Source organism: Cibotium barometz, chromosome 36 (genome assembly GCF_041138505.1).
Source record: "Cibotium barometz isolate CiBa-2024 chromosome 36, ASM4113850v1, whole genome shotgun sequence".
In the NCBI taxonomy this organism is placed as follows: Eukaryota; Viridiplantae; Streptophyta; class Polypodiopsida; order Cyatheales; family Cibotiaceae; genus Cibotium; species Cibotium barometz.
The window spans coordinates 41,173,666-41,190,911 of NC_141081.1; the positions used below are offsets into that span (position 1 = coordinate 41,173,666).

At 43.1% G+C, this 17,246-nt stretch overlaps 1 protein-coding gene across 1 annotated transcript; it reads right to left on the reverse strand.

Moving 5' to 3' along the window:
* Positions 1-12,208: 12,208 nt before the first annotated feature.
* Positions 12,209-14,983, reverse strand: LOC147617900 (uncharacterized). Its single transcript, XM_086776156.1, has 7 exons — positions 14,056-14,983; positions 13,720-13,867; positions 13,473-13,614; positions 13,232-13,353; positions 12,974-13,124; positions 12,567-12,703; positions 12,209-12,459 (listed from the first exon to the last, which is right to left on the reverse strand). The coding sequence occupies exons 1-7, from the start codon at positions 14,906-14,908 to the stop codon at positions 12,366-12,368; spliced, it is 1,647 nt and encodes a 548-aa protein (XP_086632282.1). The 5' UTR covers positions 14,909-14,983; the 3' UTR covers positions 12,209-12,365.
* Between the last annotated feature and the right edge of the window lie 2,263 nt (positions 14,984-17,246).

Genomic DNA, 17,246 nt, shown 5'->3' on the forward strand with positions numbered 1-17,246 from the left:
ATGGACCAAAAGAACACAGCGATCCCAAGATTGAAGGTGCATTCCAAGGAGACAGATAAGTCAACACAATTGCGAGTGTCACTAACAGGAATGATAACCCATGGACATAGACAAGGGCACTATGGACATTTTGCTATCAGCTTATGGCCATCTGATCCAAATTTCACAATAGGTTCTCTTGCCTTGTGTCTAAGAAACCTTGAGAGGTGTGACAGACATGAGTATGGAGATCTTTCCAATGATGGTATGCCCAGATCTACTAGCACATTTTTGAATGCTTTAAACTCTAGAAAGGCTCTTGATCAGCATTACCTGTATGAGGGTGGATACATGGGAGCTTGCTCAACTACATTGAATGATGTTAGGATAGCAACACAGAAGTGTTGAACAAAAATCCTAGTTCAGAATTCAAGAAGTTGCTAGAGAATTTGATGTTGCAATTGGACAATTATGCATCAGAGAACAAGAATTGGTATTTGTTTGCCTATCTATCATTGTTGGTTGCCAAAGGAGTATTTAAGATGGTCCAGTTATTAGAATCTCTGATGGTTGGTCATACAGATGAGAATATTGATGCAATGTTTAGCAGGTTTTCTGAGAAACTAAGGACTAGCCAAACATTCACCTTCCCAAATTTAATGAAAATATTCAAGGATAGCCAAGTATCTGCTCCAACCTCATTCTTGATGTCAAATGTCCCAGACTTCAAGGGATACATTGATGGTACTTGACTAATGGACAAGATGTGCTAGTGGGGCACTCAAAACCATTACAATTTAGATTCTTCATGCAGGAAAAGGTTCCAGTCATGCAATATAAAGTGCATCCTAAATCCATTGAATGGCTGCCAAAGGATGGTGGTATTGAATTATGGAAGAAGGATAGTGATGGTAACACAATACTACCGACAGGGGTTCCATGTGTCATTCCAATGTTTGAGTACATTAAAGATCACTTAGAGGTGGTAAAAGGAATTAAGGATTACATACGATATTGGAAAAGATGGGCTGATGTTCAAGGATCTGATGTAGATTTCACCTTGTACATTAGCCCAGGATTGAGTATTGGGAGGCCATGGTTCAGGCACTAGAGAAACCAAGTGTCCATGATAGTAGCTTCTATCAAAACTTTTGGCCAAGAACTCTAGGCACACATGTGGATGACATAACTATTGATATTGATGTGAGGAATTCTTAGGATTGGAGGAACTTGATGATCACTGTCAGGACTATGGTCCTACGGAAGTCGAGCCCTAGCATAAGTTAATAGCTTTCGGAGTCTCGAGAGTATTATTAATGCTAGCGGGGTTCAGGGGTTAATGGGCGTTAGGGTTTGGTCGATGTGTGTACACATTGAAGTTAGCACGGCTCTTAAGTCCTACGAAAGTCGAGCCCTAGCATAAGTTAATAGCTTTCGGAGTCTCGAGAGTATTATTAATGCTAGGGCTCGACTTCCGTAGGACCATAGTCCTGACAATCACTATTGTGGACCACAAAGTAAAAGGCCGAAGCAAGCTTTTTAGCCCATGGTTAATGTTAGAAAGGGATACTTTGTTCTTTTTCGACCATCAGAACCAATATATCCTATATGGTTAGGTGTAGCACCGAGTAACATAGATGCCAACAGAACATCTGAAAACTACAAGAGGACTTTAATATAATATTGGGCACCAGTATGCAAAAAGAGAAATGTTAGTGATGTTAAGGTTTATAGAGATTGTTGGAACGAATTCTGGATGTGTAATAAGAAGGATCGTATGCGTTGGGAATTATCAAACACAATAGTTTTTGCGTTGGTCACTAAGGGGCAAAAAGTGCCACAAAAGATTAAGATTCCAGCAAATGTGTGTGCAAAGGCAAAGGAGAGTTTGGCAACGTCCGACTGTGATGAAGGCCAGCGAGTTTAGATCATTATAGTACTAGTTGGATCTATGTTGGTCACCTTTTGTTTATGAGTTAGTACATGTTAGTTTCCTACTATTTAGAATTTGCCCGGGGCCTCCACCTTCCAAAAAAGTTTGTATCACGTGCGTTCAAAGGCATATTTTAAAACCCCTCTGTAGCCTGATTTCCCTTATTTTATGCATACCTCCTATTACTTTTGCAATATATTATTATAACCCTCCTGTACTTTTAAAATTTCCAGCTCATAGAATTTTTTCCCCCCTCTAGTAAATTTAAATTTAAAGATATAACGCCCCTTACAATTATTGAAAAAGGTGATCACAAGAATAATCGATAAGCCTTTGTCAACTTGCATATACTACTACATCTAGAAGGATGCCATCATGTTGTACACATTCTCACCTTGACCTTATCTTTGAATTTGTGCATTCCAAGAGAAAACAAGGGAGATCCTTAAGAACATGTCCTTTCTAAATGCCTTGAAAGAAGGCCAGCATGCAGACTTAGTGAGATTATCAAGGTCTTCCTAGAAAGTAAGAATGCAAGTTTATTGAAACAAAGAATTGAATACTGATGTCGGGAGTGGAGAGTTGACGGGAGAGTAGGAGACGAGAGTCAACAATGTGTGGGTGTGAAGAATGGATAATGGGCACACCACAACCCATGAGTTTTATTCATGTGTTAGAGTTAGGGTGGAACCGGTTCAACGAACCGGTTTCACATTGTATACAAACTACAAATGTTACATAGGGCCTTTACACCCCAACAACCTCCCACTTAAAGGCAATATGCCTGTAGGAGAGAGAAAAAAAAAGCAAGTATACAATGATATACAAGACCAACACAAATCTGTAAATGGCCTCATCCAACACCCATGAGTGATCTGCAGTGTGCAAACCGTTCGGCATGTAAACTCTTCGTCAGAAGATCTGCAGGATTATCATCCGTGTGAATCTTGACAAGCTGAAGCAACTTGTTATCAATCACCTCACGGATAAAGTGGTACTTCACATCAATATGCTTTGTCTTTGCATGGAAAACAGGATTTCGTGCCAGCTGGATGGCACTCTGACTGTCACAATGCAAGAACGGAACATCACCAGGGAATCCCAAATCTGCCACAAGCCGAGCAAGCCATAAGGCCTCCTTGCAAGCCTCAGCAGCTGCAACATACTCTGTGACTATAGCCTTCCAAGCACACGAAATTACAGCAAATCCAGGCTCAAGCATGCAAAATATACGCATTGGGGTGCCCCATAGCCATGAAAGCTGCAAGAAGCTCTCAAGAAACACACATATACACACACACCATCTATTCTCTCATCTCTCTCTCTAAGAAAACTCACCTTCTCTTTGAGTTGTAAAATTTGTAGATAATAAACTTCTTCTTTGCTTGTAGCCGTAAATATTGCAAATAAGAAGCAATAATTAGAGAATATTTGCCCTGCACAACAAGAGAACTAGCTATTTAGGAAGAAACTTTTCACTGCATATAAAAATTAGTTTTAAAAGAAAACGTTAATACACTTTAATTACACCTGCTTTATGTGATAAGATCAAAGACGTTAACCCACCATTGCTAACACCCATGCAGTTAATTATCTTAATAATCCTTAAGCTTGAAAAGCTGAATGCTTGGGTTAAAGCTTACGTGATTAGCAAAAGCCGATTCCGCAACCCAACAACACCCGGGCGACCCATAAGCAACATGCCAAGGATCGAACCCACATCGAAAAGCAGGCCTGCAACTAGCAATACCTCCTGGACACCTGATTTTGAAGCTAAAACTGAGTCTAGCGGGAGCCAGGAGCCAGGAGCCTTTTCCGGCCGTGATGGCCGATGGGCAGCAGATGGGGAGCTAGACTAATGGTGACAGGAGCCAAATTCTGCTTCCGATGGGGACAATAGGCGATCACAGCTTTGCGCTACACATCAGCGCACCTTAGAAAAGCTTCTACGACACATCAGCGTGTGGAAATAAATAATTCATAGATAGCTTTAGTTTAAAGTTATTTTAATAAATTACAACAATGTAAATAATGAAACGACATTTACTAGGCGAACCCTCAAATAGGGTTGCGCCCCAATAATAAACACAATGGTTGACGCATCGACATCTCGCCTGTCAGAGCTATGGTGAACTGTGAGTCTGTGTATTGAAAACATAATGTATGTTGTGTGTACACCTATTTTCTGCATGGTATCAGCCTAAGGAAGGGCTTCTCCACTTGCGCTCAATCTTCTGTGCATGCAGCCTGCGCCCTAACATTGTGGCATGCAGATTCACATTGCGTTCTCTCCAACGCGCCTAAACAGGCCCCAAAAATTTGACCCAGGCCACGACGACTTAGTCGTTCTGTGTGCAAGGCTGACAGTTGCTGGTCCGGAACAGCAATTGCTATGGCCCAAGAACATTCCTCAGGCCGGTCTTACAAGATCGACAAATTGAATGATAAAAACTACCAACCATGGAAGTTGACCATGAGTATGGTTATGGAGAAACTTGAGCTCCTTCCTTGGGTAGATGGCACTTCTGTATGCCCCGCCCAAGCCAACCCTGTGACTGTTCAAAACACGCAGGACATTACAGATTGGAAATCAAAAGATCTAAGTGCTCGTTTGGAGCTTTTACTTCATATGGATGATACGCGAAAGCAGACCGTGCGAACCTTGACCACAGCACGGCAAATTTGGACTGGTCTTAAAGAGAGCCATGAACATAAAGATGTTGCCACTCAGGTCATGAACCTAAAAACTCTAGTGAATAAAGTTATGACTGAAGATCAGAATGTTCCTAAATTCCTAGAGGCATGGCGACTTCAACTGGATGAGACTACACTCTCGGGTGTGAATCTTCTTGAAAACATGCAGGCTATGTTGCTGCTTGCGGCCCTCCCGTCTTCATGGCAGCCCTTTATAACCACCCGAACCGCAGCTCATCTCTCCATACCTATTCTAATCCCTTCCATTATACAAGAACATACAATCAGATCTGCTTCATCTTCACAAGCAGCTTCATCTACAGCTATGGCTATGTATGCCCGGCCTACATCTAAGTTCTCCTCGAACTTCCGTTAAAAAAATACATCATCGAAATCTTTCCATAAACCGAGGAGGCCACATCAGAACAATTCTCGATTTCGTCAATCACGCCCTGACATTTCATTCACAAGCCCATACTGCAAGATCTGTAACAAACATGGTCATCATACTTCAGAATGCTGGCATAACGGCAAGAATAAGAGCTCTCAGCAGCAGCAGGCAAATTATGCCTCTGGTTCTGAAAGCGGGTCCCAATATTCGTCGCCATATGATGATTATAGTCATGACTCTTCACCAGCATCTGATGACGGAAACAATCTTGTCTTCATGGCGTCGCATCTTCCTGATTTTGATGTTGCAAATACTTGGGTGTTAGATACAGGAGCAACCTTACACATGACCACACATAAAAGCTGGCTGTTTAATTACCATCCACTCAATCATACTATAACTGTTAAATTTGGTAATAAAACACATCAAACTGCTGAGGGTATTGGCACTGCAAAAATAGAATCACCAGATGGACATATAGTTACTGTTGATGAAGTTTACTATGTCCCGAATCTTTACAAGAACCTGCTGTCGATTGATCGGCTAGCAAGTCCTCGTACTGCATTTGAGTTTCTACACGATTGCTGTCTGATTAAGCATCAGTTGCCTAATGGTCGCACTTACATAGTGACCTGTCCAAAATTTCGAGGACTTTACCTACTTGGTCGGACTCCTGTTGTTCATGAAGCAAATGCTGCTATTCACACAGAAAATCTACACTATGATACTCTGTTATGGCATTACCGGCTAGGACATCTCAACATTGCAACTATGCAACATATGAACCGGCGAAGATTAGCCAAAAACTTCACATTGTCAGCCAAATCCTCACTATCCCTATGTGAGGGTTGTGTCTTTGGCAAATCAGCCCAACATAAGTTCCCGCTTCGCGATGAGAGGTCTACAGCTCCACTACAATTAATACATACAGATCTTTGTGGTCCCATTCAGCGATCACTCACAAATCATAAATATTTTATCACTTTCATTGACGACTTTACAAGATTCACAATCGTCTCATTTCTAAAAAATAAACAGCAAGACACAATCTTACATGCGTTCACAACATATCACAATTTAGTAGAAAAGCAGTTAGACAAAAAGATAAAAGCTCTCCAATCTGATAATGGATCAGAATACAAGAATCAATCGTTTCAACATTACCTAGCAAAACACAGAATAGTCCACCGCTGTACAGTACCATCAACACCCCAACAAAATGGCCTCGCCGAGCGTAAGAACCGCACTCTGCTTGACTCCGCTCGTGCTATGTTAAGTGTTGCAAAACTAGCAAAAAATTTCTGGCAGGAAGCTGTACCACAGCCTGCTATATTCAGAACAGAGTATACCATCGCTCAGTCGATGCAATTCCCTATACCTTGTGGTTTCGGCGTGCGCCTGACCTTGCACATCTCCGCGTGTTTTGTGCAACGGCGTATGCGCATGTCTCTATAGATCACAGACAATGCGCACCTTAGAAATATTCCGCTTAATCAACACCAATAACCACAGGCCCCGCTGCCATTATATTATTAACCTTGGCCAATAATGTAAAAACCTAAACTAAGGAGCTTTATTAAGCTTAGTTAGCCAGCTTTATTAAGCTGCACAAAGATAGAGAAAGGGGGAAGCGGCGTCCAAAAGGAAGGAGGGAGTAGTAAAGAGAGAGCATAATTACGTGAGATGTTTCTTTATTGCTTCTCTCTTTTACAGCAACTAATTTAAAACACTTCACTTCAAATTTAAAAAACGTTAAATAGAGTGTGGAGCAAAAAAAGAACTTTAAAGTGTGGGGCCAAAAAACACTACTAGATTTGAACCCTCTACCTAGACCCCAACAAAATTATGTCATACCACTAGAATAGTACCCTACTTCTAAAGTTTTGTGAATAAAAACACTCCTTATTTTATTTTTCCCAGGCACAATTGTAATACCCCTACTTTCTTTTTAAAACTGTAAGTGAGATTTATATTAAAACCCATCCTTTTGAACGCACGTGCTACACCTACACGTCTATAAGGTGGAGGCCCCGGGAGAATTTGATTGTTTTTTATAATTTTCTTTTAAAAAAATTAGATATTTTCTTGGCTACATTGTAGCTTAAACAGTGTTTGTAAACAACCCATATATGTTATTAGCAACCTTGAGTAGCAACACTTTCTCTTTCAAATTTAATGAAATTACCAAAAATAATTTAAAGATATCAATTTCATTTTTTCCAAAATGCATGGATTTTTCCAAATTCCCTAATATGGACTTCTCCACTCAAAGAGTCTTGGGCATGGGTTTTGATGGGGGGAGTAATCACAGCCAGTCCTAGGACAAAGCCGTGCCAAGTGGGCACGGATCATGTCCTCCATGTGACGCCACTTAGGAGTACGCATAATTTGAGCTCATCTTGTCACAATATACGTATCTATACTAAGATATAAAGGAACACAAAGAGCAGCACTTCCCATCTAAAGGACACCACCACCCCGTCCTGCTCTCTGTGGCCTGAGCGTCCCAGCTCCATCCGAGCTAAGGGCCAAATATGGAGTAATCACAGCCAGTCCTAGGACGAAGGCGTGCCAAGTGGGCACGGATCATGTCCTCCATGTGACGCCACTTAGGAGTACGCATAATTTGAGCTCATCTTGTCACAATATACGTATCTATACTAAGATATAAAGAAACACAAAGAGCAGCACTTCCCATCTAAAGGACACCACCACCCCGTCCTGCTCTCTGTCGCCTGAGCGTCCTTAGCTCCATCCGAGCTGAGGACCAAATATGGGTAAGCATGTAGATGATGAGAGAGCTCAACTTCCTACCTCTGGATGGTAGCAAACACCGACTCTGTGTCCCAATCTATCCTCAGGGCTACACTCAAGGGGAAGGAGAAAATCATCTTGCCACTCTTTGGCGTGGAGGAGGGCCTAGAGTGATGAAAAACCACGCAAATCCTAATGGGATCTATTGTCTCCTTGAAAATGCCAGCTCCTTCTCGACAAGTAGAAATCGGAAGAAACAGTAATCTACTAGGGGGGGCCACCTAGCGACTCAAGTGGGAGAGCCCTCACTAAGGAGGCAGCGAGTCATCTCTACTGGCTCCAAGAAGTGATGACACTCAAGTGGTAGACTGAACTCGTCAACTGCCTCCACTCTGAGTTTGGCATGGTCAAAGGGCGGTGGGAATGCTCAAGAGAGGCAGAGTGAGGGGAAGAGTGGGCTCCAAAACGAGATGGGGTAGGGGGAGTTGTTGCGGCGGGGAGAGTTGGGAGATGAAGGTTGGGGGGGAGGAGGGGGGTGGAGGCAAAGGGGGATGGGGAAGCTACATGAAGGGAGAGGGAATCGGATGGGGGGAATCCTCCACAGAGGAAGGATGCGAGGAGGGGTCCGCCGAAGACTCGGCCAATAGGCCTCACTAGAATCTGGGAACCTCGAGAGGAATCTCAGCGATGTAACGACCTCTAAACTGAGGGGGCCAGAGATGGTTCCTAGAGGTAACTCGGGGCCCCATTGTCGTTGGGTGACTGTAGTAATAAATGCTCGAAATAATTCTCTGACGAAACCATATCAACCTGAGCTCTGCTAGCCTGGCACACTCGATGGCACTGCTCAGCTCTGGAAGTTGGCAGTTGGCAACTCCATCACGGGCTAACTGTCTGCCACTCACTCGCATTAGTGTCAGCCATGGCCAAATCTTAGTGCTCTGCTACCTAGGGGCCAACTTCCCTCCCACTCTCTTGAAGAGGATCTGAGCATTGATCGGGGGGGAACCACACTTGGGGGCAGTCTCCTAGATTCTCAATGAGGACAAGCTCTAGCGAAATGTCCCATGTGCCTACATATGAAGCATTGGCCTGGGAGGCCAGAGGACTTAACTCTCTACAGAATAGGGGCTCCTCGAAGGCAAGGAAGAGATAGGGCGTGCAACACTGTCTCTGGAGAGGCTATGTAGATGTGAAGGGATGGAATCTACCCGATCTAGAACCGAAGCGGCAGTGGAGGGGGATTCCATCACTCTCTCGATAGCTCCACCTATCACCGCTAGGAGAAGAGGAAGGTATTCATTCCCAAGGCCTGGGAAGCAAATTATCACGAGAAATCGTGAAACACCATCCAGAGCGTTAGATGCTAGGTCGAAGCTGTGCTGCCACCTCATAAAGAAGGCTTAGGCCATATGCAATGTGACGGGGCTCAGCTGCATGACTCTATCCGATGCAGCTGATGGTGGCGAGTCAAACCTCAACCCGTAGTAGCCAAAGGATGAATATCAGTAATCTTTACAGGCGCACCAAGGAGGCTAGCCTATAAAAGATCCGTGAGCTATCCATGTGGCTACCAACAATCTTGCATGCCAATGTGGAGGCCTCTAAAGATGTGACTACCAAAGCAAGGAGTTGGAGGTCCTCTTCTAAAAAGGATAGGCAAGGACCGACGGCCTCGGTCGTCGGGGATGACGAAGCAGCTGCCATGGAGTCCTCCTAGGGGTTGAAGACCAGAAGAGGCTGAAACTTGCGGGAAGAAATAACTGCTCGAGAACTGAAAACCTACCTTAAGAAGCACGGAAGAGAAATGACGAGAAGGGGAGCCGGGGAGCCGAGGAGGAGGAAAAGCAAGCTAACTAGGGAGAGGAGGGTGGGCAGTGGAGAAAAAAGGGGAGAGGGGAAAAGGGGATGGCCGAGGGCAAGAGGCGGAGGGAGACGAGGGCTGGGGACGCAAGCGAGAAGTGAGGGAGGGAGGCGAGCTGAGCGTAGGCAGAGGGGAGGTGAGGGGGTGGCTGCTTTCTGCTGGCAGGGAAAAAAAACAAAAATAGGGCAACGATGGGAGGGGGTGGAGATAGCTGAGCGGGCAGGGGAGAACATGGGCGGAGACAAGCTAGGCGCAAGGGGGAAGGTGCAAGGCGTAGGGTAGCAGGGGAGGAGGGGGTGAAGGCGAAACGGAGGGGGGAGGGGACGATGGCAAGTACGGGGAGGAGGGGGCTATGGTGAGTAGGGGAAGAGGAGCGACAATGAACAGGGGAGAGGGGCAATGGCAAGCAGGGGAGGGGGGCGATGGCATGCACGGGAGAGGGGGGCAATGGCGATGGTGGTCCCGCGGGGGGGCGGGGGGCGAGGGGGGGCTCACAACTCACTCAAAAAAAGAGACCGGGTATACACTTATTTATATAGGTGCCAGGTTTGAACTCGTGCTACCTTCTAGGGAGCGGAGTTGGGTTGGTGTGCACTTACTTATTGGGTAATAAGTGTACTTTATTCCCCAATTGCGAAGGAAAAGAATTTTTCTTGGAATTTGTAACTGGTACAGATTGTATGTCAAGAATATCTTCTAAGGACATGGATAAGTATGTCCATAGGGTCTTTATGGCTATAATAATTAGTTCATACTATATTGGGTATACCTACCTCTAGACTCAAGTTTGTAGGCTCAAGTTTGCAAGTTCACATGTCTAGGCTCACAGCTCCATGTCCGGAATCATGGCTCATGTCTCCTGGCTCACAGCTCACATTTCACATGTCCAGGTTCACTGTGGGCTTAAGTCCCCTACTCGAGAGCTAGTTTAGCCTAGTTTTTGGTGGTTTTTGTGATTTTTGCACTTGATGGGATATGTTTAGCCTAATTATAATTCAGGGTTGTGATTGTTTTTGTTATTATTTTTAGATGATTTAGCATACTTCTACTCTACCAATTCCATGATGCATGAACAAACTATGAAAAATTATGAAATGCATGAACTAAAATTAACAACTTCACTCTAATTCAACCTAATGGAGTTTAATGCTCATGTTTTCGAAGTGGATTCTACTCCTAATCAAAAAAATGACTTATATATCAATGACTAGTTTTCACACTAGGCCAACCAAACTTAAATGGACCAGCCTCTATTACTATCCTTAAGCAACTATGTACATTAAGTCTGCTGACTTTTCTTATTTGACATTAAGTCTGTTGACTTTTCTTATTTGACATTAAGCGCAAGGTAAGGCCGCTTTTTATGTTCCAATGTCGTCTTACAAAGATTTAGTGCCCGTTTGTGTGAGTAAGATAGCAAAGCACCTTACAGTACGTCGGGCAAGGAAAACCATGTTAACTAACGAAGTGGTCAACACACTTGGGTCATGATTAGATATTCAAGGCTACGCAAAATTCAAACCTCAAGAAATGCCAGTCTTGGGTATACCAAGGGGGGGATTTTGAGCAAGTTAAGTGAGTGAGCAAGGCTAATTGTGTTGCTTTATTCAGTATTAATGGTTTATGAATGCTAGGGTTGTTGAGTTGTTACAAAGGTTGTAATGAAAGGCCGAGAGACTTACATGAGGTCTGGGGGGAACTTTGGCACATACAAAGGGGCTAAGCCTATTTTCTCATGTTTTCAAAAATCAAAGAAGACTTTCAATCATCACAAGTGGACGAGGTTTGATGGCCACATTAAATAGGATAAATTGGACAACTCTGTTATGTGTAAGGCAAGCCCAAAGACTCTTAGACTTTAATATCCTACAGGGGGGATCAGTTGTAAAGGTTTGAATAAAAGGTGGTCTGGTTGAGGACTACACACCAAAGGGGAACACCACTGAATCTATAATAACTGCATGGGTTCAACTAGGATATCACTTAGCAGGGAACAATCTTTATTTATTTGGCAAGTAATCTCTGTTTTTAATGGGACTAGTTGTGCTATTGTAATGATCGGATATCGTGCATAGCTAGGTCTAATAGTTTCAATTGTTGAACTCAAGATAGTGCATTGATAGTTGTGTATAAGAAGAGTATGTATATGTTATATTGGTTTTAAATATACTCATATAGTGATATTCCCAAACCATATATATGGGCACGAATTGACCTACCAAAAAGCATCCAAGGTTACAGGTGTGGGAAGCTTCATCATGGGCAACAGTCTAGATTACTTTCTTATAGATTTGCTTATTCCAAGTGGCATAATCTTAATGAGTGCATAAGGCTAGGTTGCAGTGCTTACAAACGATATTTAAGAAAACCTTAAATCTCTACAGCTACAAGTTTTTTTTCCCTGGATTTTAAAAATTTTAAAAAGTTTTTGTTCTACGCCATAGAAAAAAGAACAAGAAATACAATATCTAACAATTTTGAAACCTTGAGTTTCTAAAGCGTAAAGGTTTTGGTGTTTCAAATTGCAAATCAAACTAAAATCTGAGGTCATGCATAATTTTGGAAAATGCCCTTCTGAAGGAGGAGGAGAAAAGCGGTTAAATTTCATCCTTAATGAACAAATTGTGTACATATCATTAATGGGATACACAGTACACAGCTCCCACAGCTGCTTTTTCACTTCCGAAATGCAGCCAGCGAGGCATCACTGTACACAGAAGAGAACCAAATGGTGTGTGAACACATCCATTTCAGTGGCTCGATCTAGCAGGCTGGCCGAAATGGGTTCTTCGGTGGCGGGTCAAATCCACTTTGTACCCAAAGAGACGCCCACAGCCTGCAAACCTGCAAAAGAGGAAATGCACTACTATTATATCACATACATGAGTTTTATAAAAGTCCTCATGCTTCATTAAGCCAATTGGATCATAGAGAGCCTTGGGGTTTCTCACGTGCACTGAAAAGGCTTCTCTCCAGTATGTGTCCGCATGTGTCCATGCAATGAATTTGCCCACTTGAAAGTCTTCCCACACCCTTCCCAAGGGCATGACAGAGGCCGCTCGTCGCTATGGATCTTCTGGTGTACAATCTGATACAAGCGTAGGAGTTTGTGTTGCCCTCAGCCTCATTAGGAGATGGAAACATGACCCTATCATATATGATGTGTTTTGCGTTTCACACGCACATGTGTGTCTGTGTGTGCATGTGTGCATATGTGTGTGCGCGCACAGCACATAGAAAAGTGATATACAGTAGTGTACACACGCACGTGTGTGTGTGTGTGCATGTGTGCATATGTGTGCGCGCGCGCACAGCACATAGAAAAGTGATATACAGTAGTGTACACAAAGAAACTCACCAGGCGCTCTTTGAAGGCAAACCTTTTGTTACAACCCTCGAAAGTGCACCTATGAGCCCGTTCATGTTTCTTCATATGCCTACAAAGAAGCTGTTTGCTTCTAAACCTGTGCGGACAATCATCAAAGCTGCAACTGTATGGCTGCTCTCCACTGTCATTTTCAGAGAATAAGATATTCACATTGCATGACTAACCAATGTTGACACAATCTTTTGCATGCAGCATGGAAGAATTTGTCCTCATGCATCCTCATTTCACCTGTGTTCATTGAGATGGTCCCTCAGATTTCCTGGCGTGGAGAATCTACGGCCACAATCGGCATGAGGACAGTCATGGACTTTCTCATTCACATGAAGCATCCTCTTGGTTTCCTCTAGCATCTGTGTAAACGATTAGCTTAGTTTAGAGTCAGGTGACAAATTTTTGTATCTTAATGATGATGCCCAATTCTTTCAAAATAAGTGCCATGCCCAATGAGGAAGTAAACTCTCTGCTCCACCTTCTGAATTTGACACATCTTAAGCTCCTGCCAAGGGGTGTTCATCAAGTCCAGTGTTACTTCCACACCTGGGATAGACTCAGCAAGGGATCTAAAAGCTAGAGCCAGCTCTTGAGTTTCATTGCCCTTGAGCTGATCAAACCTTCAAAATATGAGATTCTTCTATTAGCTTTATCAGTAATCTCTTGTAAGTGCATGCTCTTGATTCAATGATGATGCCTTCACTAGTGCTATACAAAAGCAGTACCTGGTTCTTTTCCACTTTGAAAAGGCTGGTTTCCGTATGATCTCCGCTCCCTTCTCGGGCTTGTCTAAGCCATTGAGTGTGGCCATTACAAACCTCTGGAAGCTGCCTTCGTGTTGCTCGATAAGTAACCTCATTAACTTTTGATATACTGTCAAGATAAAGATATGCACATGTAAATACACGCAACCAATGGAAATAGGAAAGGTTAGTCTCAGAGACTATAAGAGAACAATACAGTCCCTTGCAAGCTTTTAGCTGAAATTGAGCTTCGTCCCAGCATTTATGCATAGAAAAGCTGACAACAAGACGGGTTAGTTGCATGATTAGTAAGCTTACCTAGGGGGTCCAGCTGAAACTGAACTTGTTTGAATTTCTTCTTTTTCGAAGGTGGTTGTACAGCGTCTGCGCCGGCAGGTTCGTTGGCAGCATCAATGTGTGGTGCTTGCATCGCTTCTGAATGAGCATCCATGCAATCCTGCTTCCGTTTAATGTGAGCTATGTGGGATAATGCCTTGAGAGGGGATACTTCTCCTTCTTCTTCTTCTTCTTCTTCTTCTTCTTCTTCTTGAATTAAGAGATGATTTTCCGTGTGTTTCCCACTAGTCCTGGTACCATTCTTGTTTTCACTCTCGCTCACTGTGGCTCCACTGCTCATCTCGTCGTCGTCGTCGATAGAAGCAATGGGTTTCTCATATGTACGGCCATCTTCACAGCCAGAAGCAGGCTCTTCACCACCTGTACGGCCAGCAGGGATCTCTTGCTGGCCGTACAATTGAATTCCAGATTGGGCAAGTTTCCCGCCTATTGGTTTGCCTGCTTTTTGCTGCTTAGAATCAGTCCTACTCTGGTCCTCCTGTCCATGAGTGGGCTGATGTTGCTGCTGCCCTTGTTGCAGGTGCCCACAATTGATTCTCTGCTGAATTTGAAGCTTGAGGAGCTGGGTATTCTCGCCCAGTTCCTTGCGAAGGGAGAGGGTCCCAAGCGGATGATGGGTGGACAAAGAGACGGGGTCCAAAGGGAAGGCCAGGAGAGGACAAAGGGGGTCGTGGGGGTCCAAAACGCGAGGGAGAAAGGGGCGATGGAGCAGGTGGGCAGTAAAGGGAGCTGAAATGGGAGGTGGGTTCTGCACAGCACGCCAAGAGGAGGACTCCAGGGGTGTTGGGTCCTCATCGCTCTTTTTGCCCTCCATAGCCACGGAGGGCCTTGCTTCTTCTTCTCATAGCCAGTCCTTGACGACAGTGATGAAGTTTTTCTGTCCAAGCCTTTAGCGCCAACCAACGCCATCCACAACGGATTTCTCCTTCGTCCGATCACGCATCGGACGGCTGTCGTCTCTTTCTACATTCTCCTGTCCGATCTTCCATCTCAGCTCCTACTCGCCCTTGGATCTTTGCCTTGTCCATAACAAGCAGTCTCAGCTCGCCACGTGCTCCTCCATACAGCTCCACCCAATCACTTTTTGGCTTAATCACTCTGGTGTATGATTGAAATGGTATAATCAACCTTACAATCCAGTGTCAGAAATAAACTTCTTTTCCTAACCAGCGAAAAAAAGGATGACCTTCAAGCCCAAACAGTTTTTATTGAAAAATTTGAATAGATTAATCGGATTTGTCACTAGAACTTCAAAATTTTGAATCTTTAAATTTAAGGCTAGGGAAAATTACAACCAGTTTTTCTTAATTTAAGCCGTGAAAATTACACGAAAGGACAGTTTTTCTCTGACATTTCAAAATTTTGAATCTTTAAATTCAAGACTATGGCAAAATTATAACCGATTTTTCTAATTTAAGCTGTGGAAATTACAATAAAGGGCGGTTTATTTCTGACATGAATCATCATTGAAACTCAAGAAAGTAAAAACTTATAGCACATTCAACATTGAGTAAAAGGTTCTCCTCCTCCACTCTACTTTTGGTTCCAAAATATAACCCTTTAATTGGAACCGCAAACTAGTCTCCTAGTCTCTTTTTCTTCCATGAACTCCATCACACTCTTGACATCTCCTCCACCCATTACAAGACATGATTTGGGTATCATCGTTCCCCCTTGCAACTTCTACTTAACAAGAAAACTTTCATTATGTATCGTGAGCCTTTTCTTCCATGGCTTCTTGTTTATGGGATTCAAGCTGATTGAGAAGCTCTTGCACCTATTGAGATAAAGTTGTGTTAGCCTAGAGTATCCCTTTTTGTTTTTCCTTTGCATCCTTTGTGAGTTAATCCATCTTCACCATCAATTGTGCATTCAATTTTGTAGTGACACTTGCATGTTTTTTCAATAACAGATTGGCAAAGGCGTGCATGTGAAAGTTACGCTCCATCATCTGAGTGTGGAAAGTTGCAGAGCAAGGTAACTATGCATCATCTAGTGAACAGGGTGTTGATGACAGAAGTGAGCTGCTATTTGTGATGCAGCACATGCTCAGTTCTACAATAGGAGATGTGTCAGGATCTAAAGATATATGGTATGTAGATTGTGGCACCTCTAACCACATGACTAGTCATGGTGAATAGTTTAGAGACATGCAAAAAATGGAAAAACCATGTTATGTAGAAACAGGTGATGATACTGCACATTCCCATTGCGCATGTTGGTAAAGTTCCATTGTCTATGCAGGATGCTAACATGAAGTACTTGGAAGATGTACTTCATGTTCCAAATATTACAAAGAACCTAGTTTCTAATAGACAAATGGTTTAGGGTCTACAGGTGAGGTTTAATTCTCAAGAATGTTTTGTGGAAGACTTCAAAAATCAATGTCGCTTGGTTGCAAAGGGTAACAGAAATAGTAGGATGTTTACTTTGGATGTGAACATGCTTGAGGTAAAGGCAGCTATGTTTGCACATGGAACAGGTGTCATTGTAAATATTGACAAATGGCATATGTAGGTCTAAAATATTATTAAAGATTTGTCAAAGTTTAAGGTTAATGGTATGCATAAAGTATGTGAAGCATGCCAACTTGGTAAGCAGGCCAAACATGCTTTCCCACATGAAAAGCATGTTAGTGGAAGGCCACTAGATGCTAGACATTCACATGTATAGGGACCGACCAAGAGTACAAAGCAGGTTGCATCAGGTATTATATTAAATTCATTGATGATCATACTAGGAAAGTGTGGGTTTATTTCATGAAGAAGAAAAGTGAGGTGTTTGCTCACTTCAGAGATTTAAAGTCTTGGTTGAGAAGGAAAAATGCATTACAAATAAAATGTCTGAGATTAGATGGTGGGGGAGAGTATTTCTCCAATGAGTTCAATGATTTCTTGAGAAAATAGGAAATCAAGAGACAGTTTACATGCAGGTACACTCCACAACAAAATGGTGTTGCACAGAGAAAAAAAAAAGCCCCTAACATAAGTAGCATGTGCCTTGATGTTTGAAAAGAATATACCACATTATTTTTGGAAAGAAGTGATAGCAATTGTTTTGTACATTATGAACAAGACCCCCACTACAACTGTTCATGGTATGACGCCTGAATAGAAGTTTATAGGCATAAAACTTGATGTGTCTCACTTGAA

Excerpts from the sequence above, each read along its gene's own strand:
- LOC147617900 (XM_086776156.1), bottom strand. The coding sequence starts at position 14,908 with ATGGAGGGCAAAAAGAGCGATGAGGACCCAACACCCCTGGAGTCCTCC. Across the intron at positions 12,704-12,973 it reads TTGCCTTCAAAGAGCGCCTG|ATTGTACACCAGAAGATCCA; the intron begins GTGAGTTTCTTT and ends CGCTTGTATCAG. Across the intron at positions 12,460-12,566 it reads GAGAAGCCTTTTCAGTGCAC|GTTTGCAGGCTGTGGGCGTC; the intron begins GTGAGAAACCCC and ends CCTCTTTTGCAG.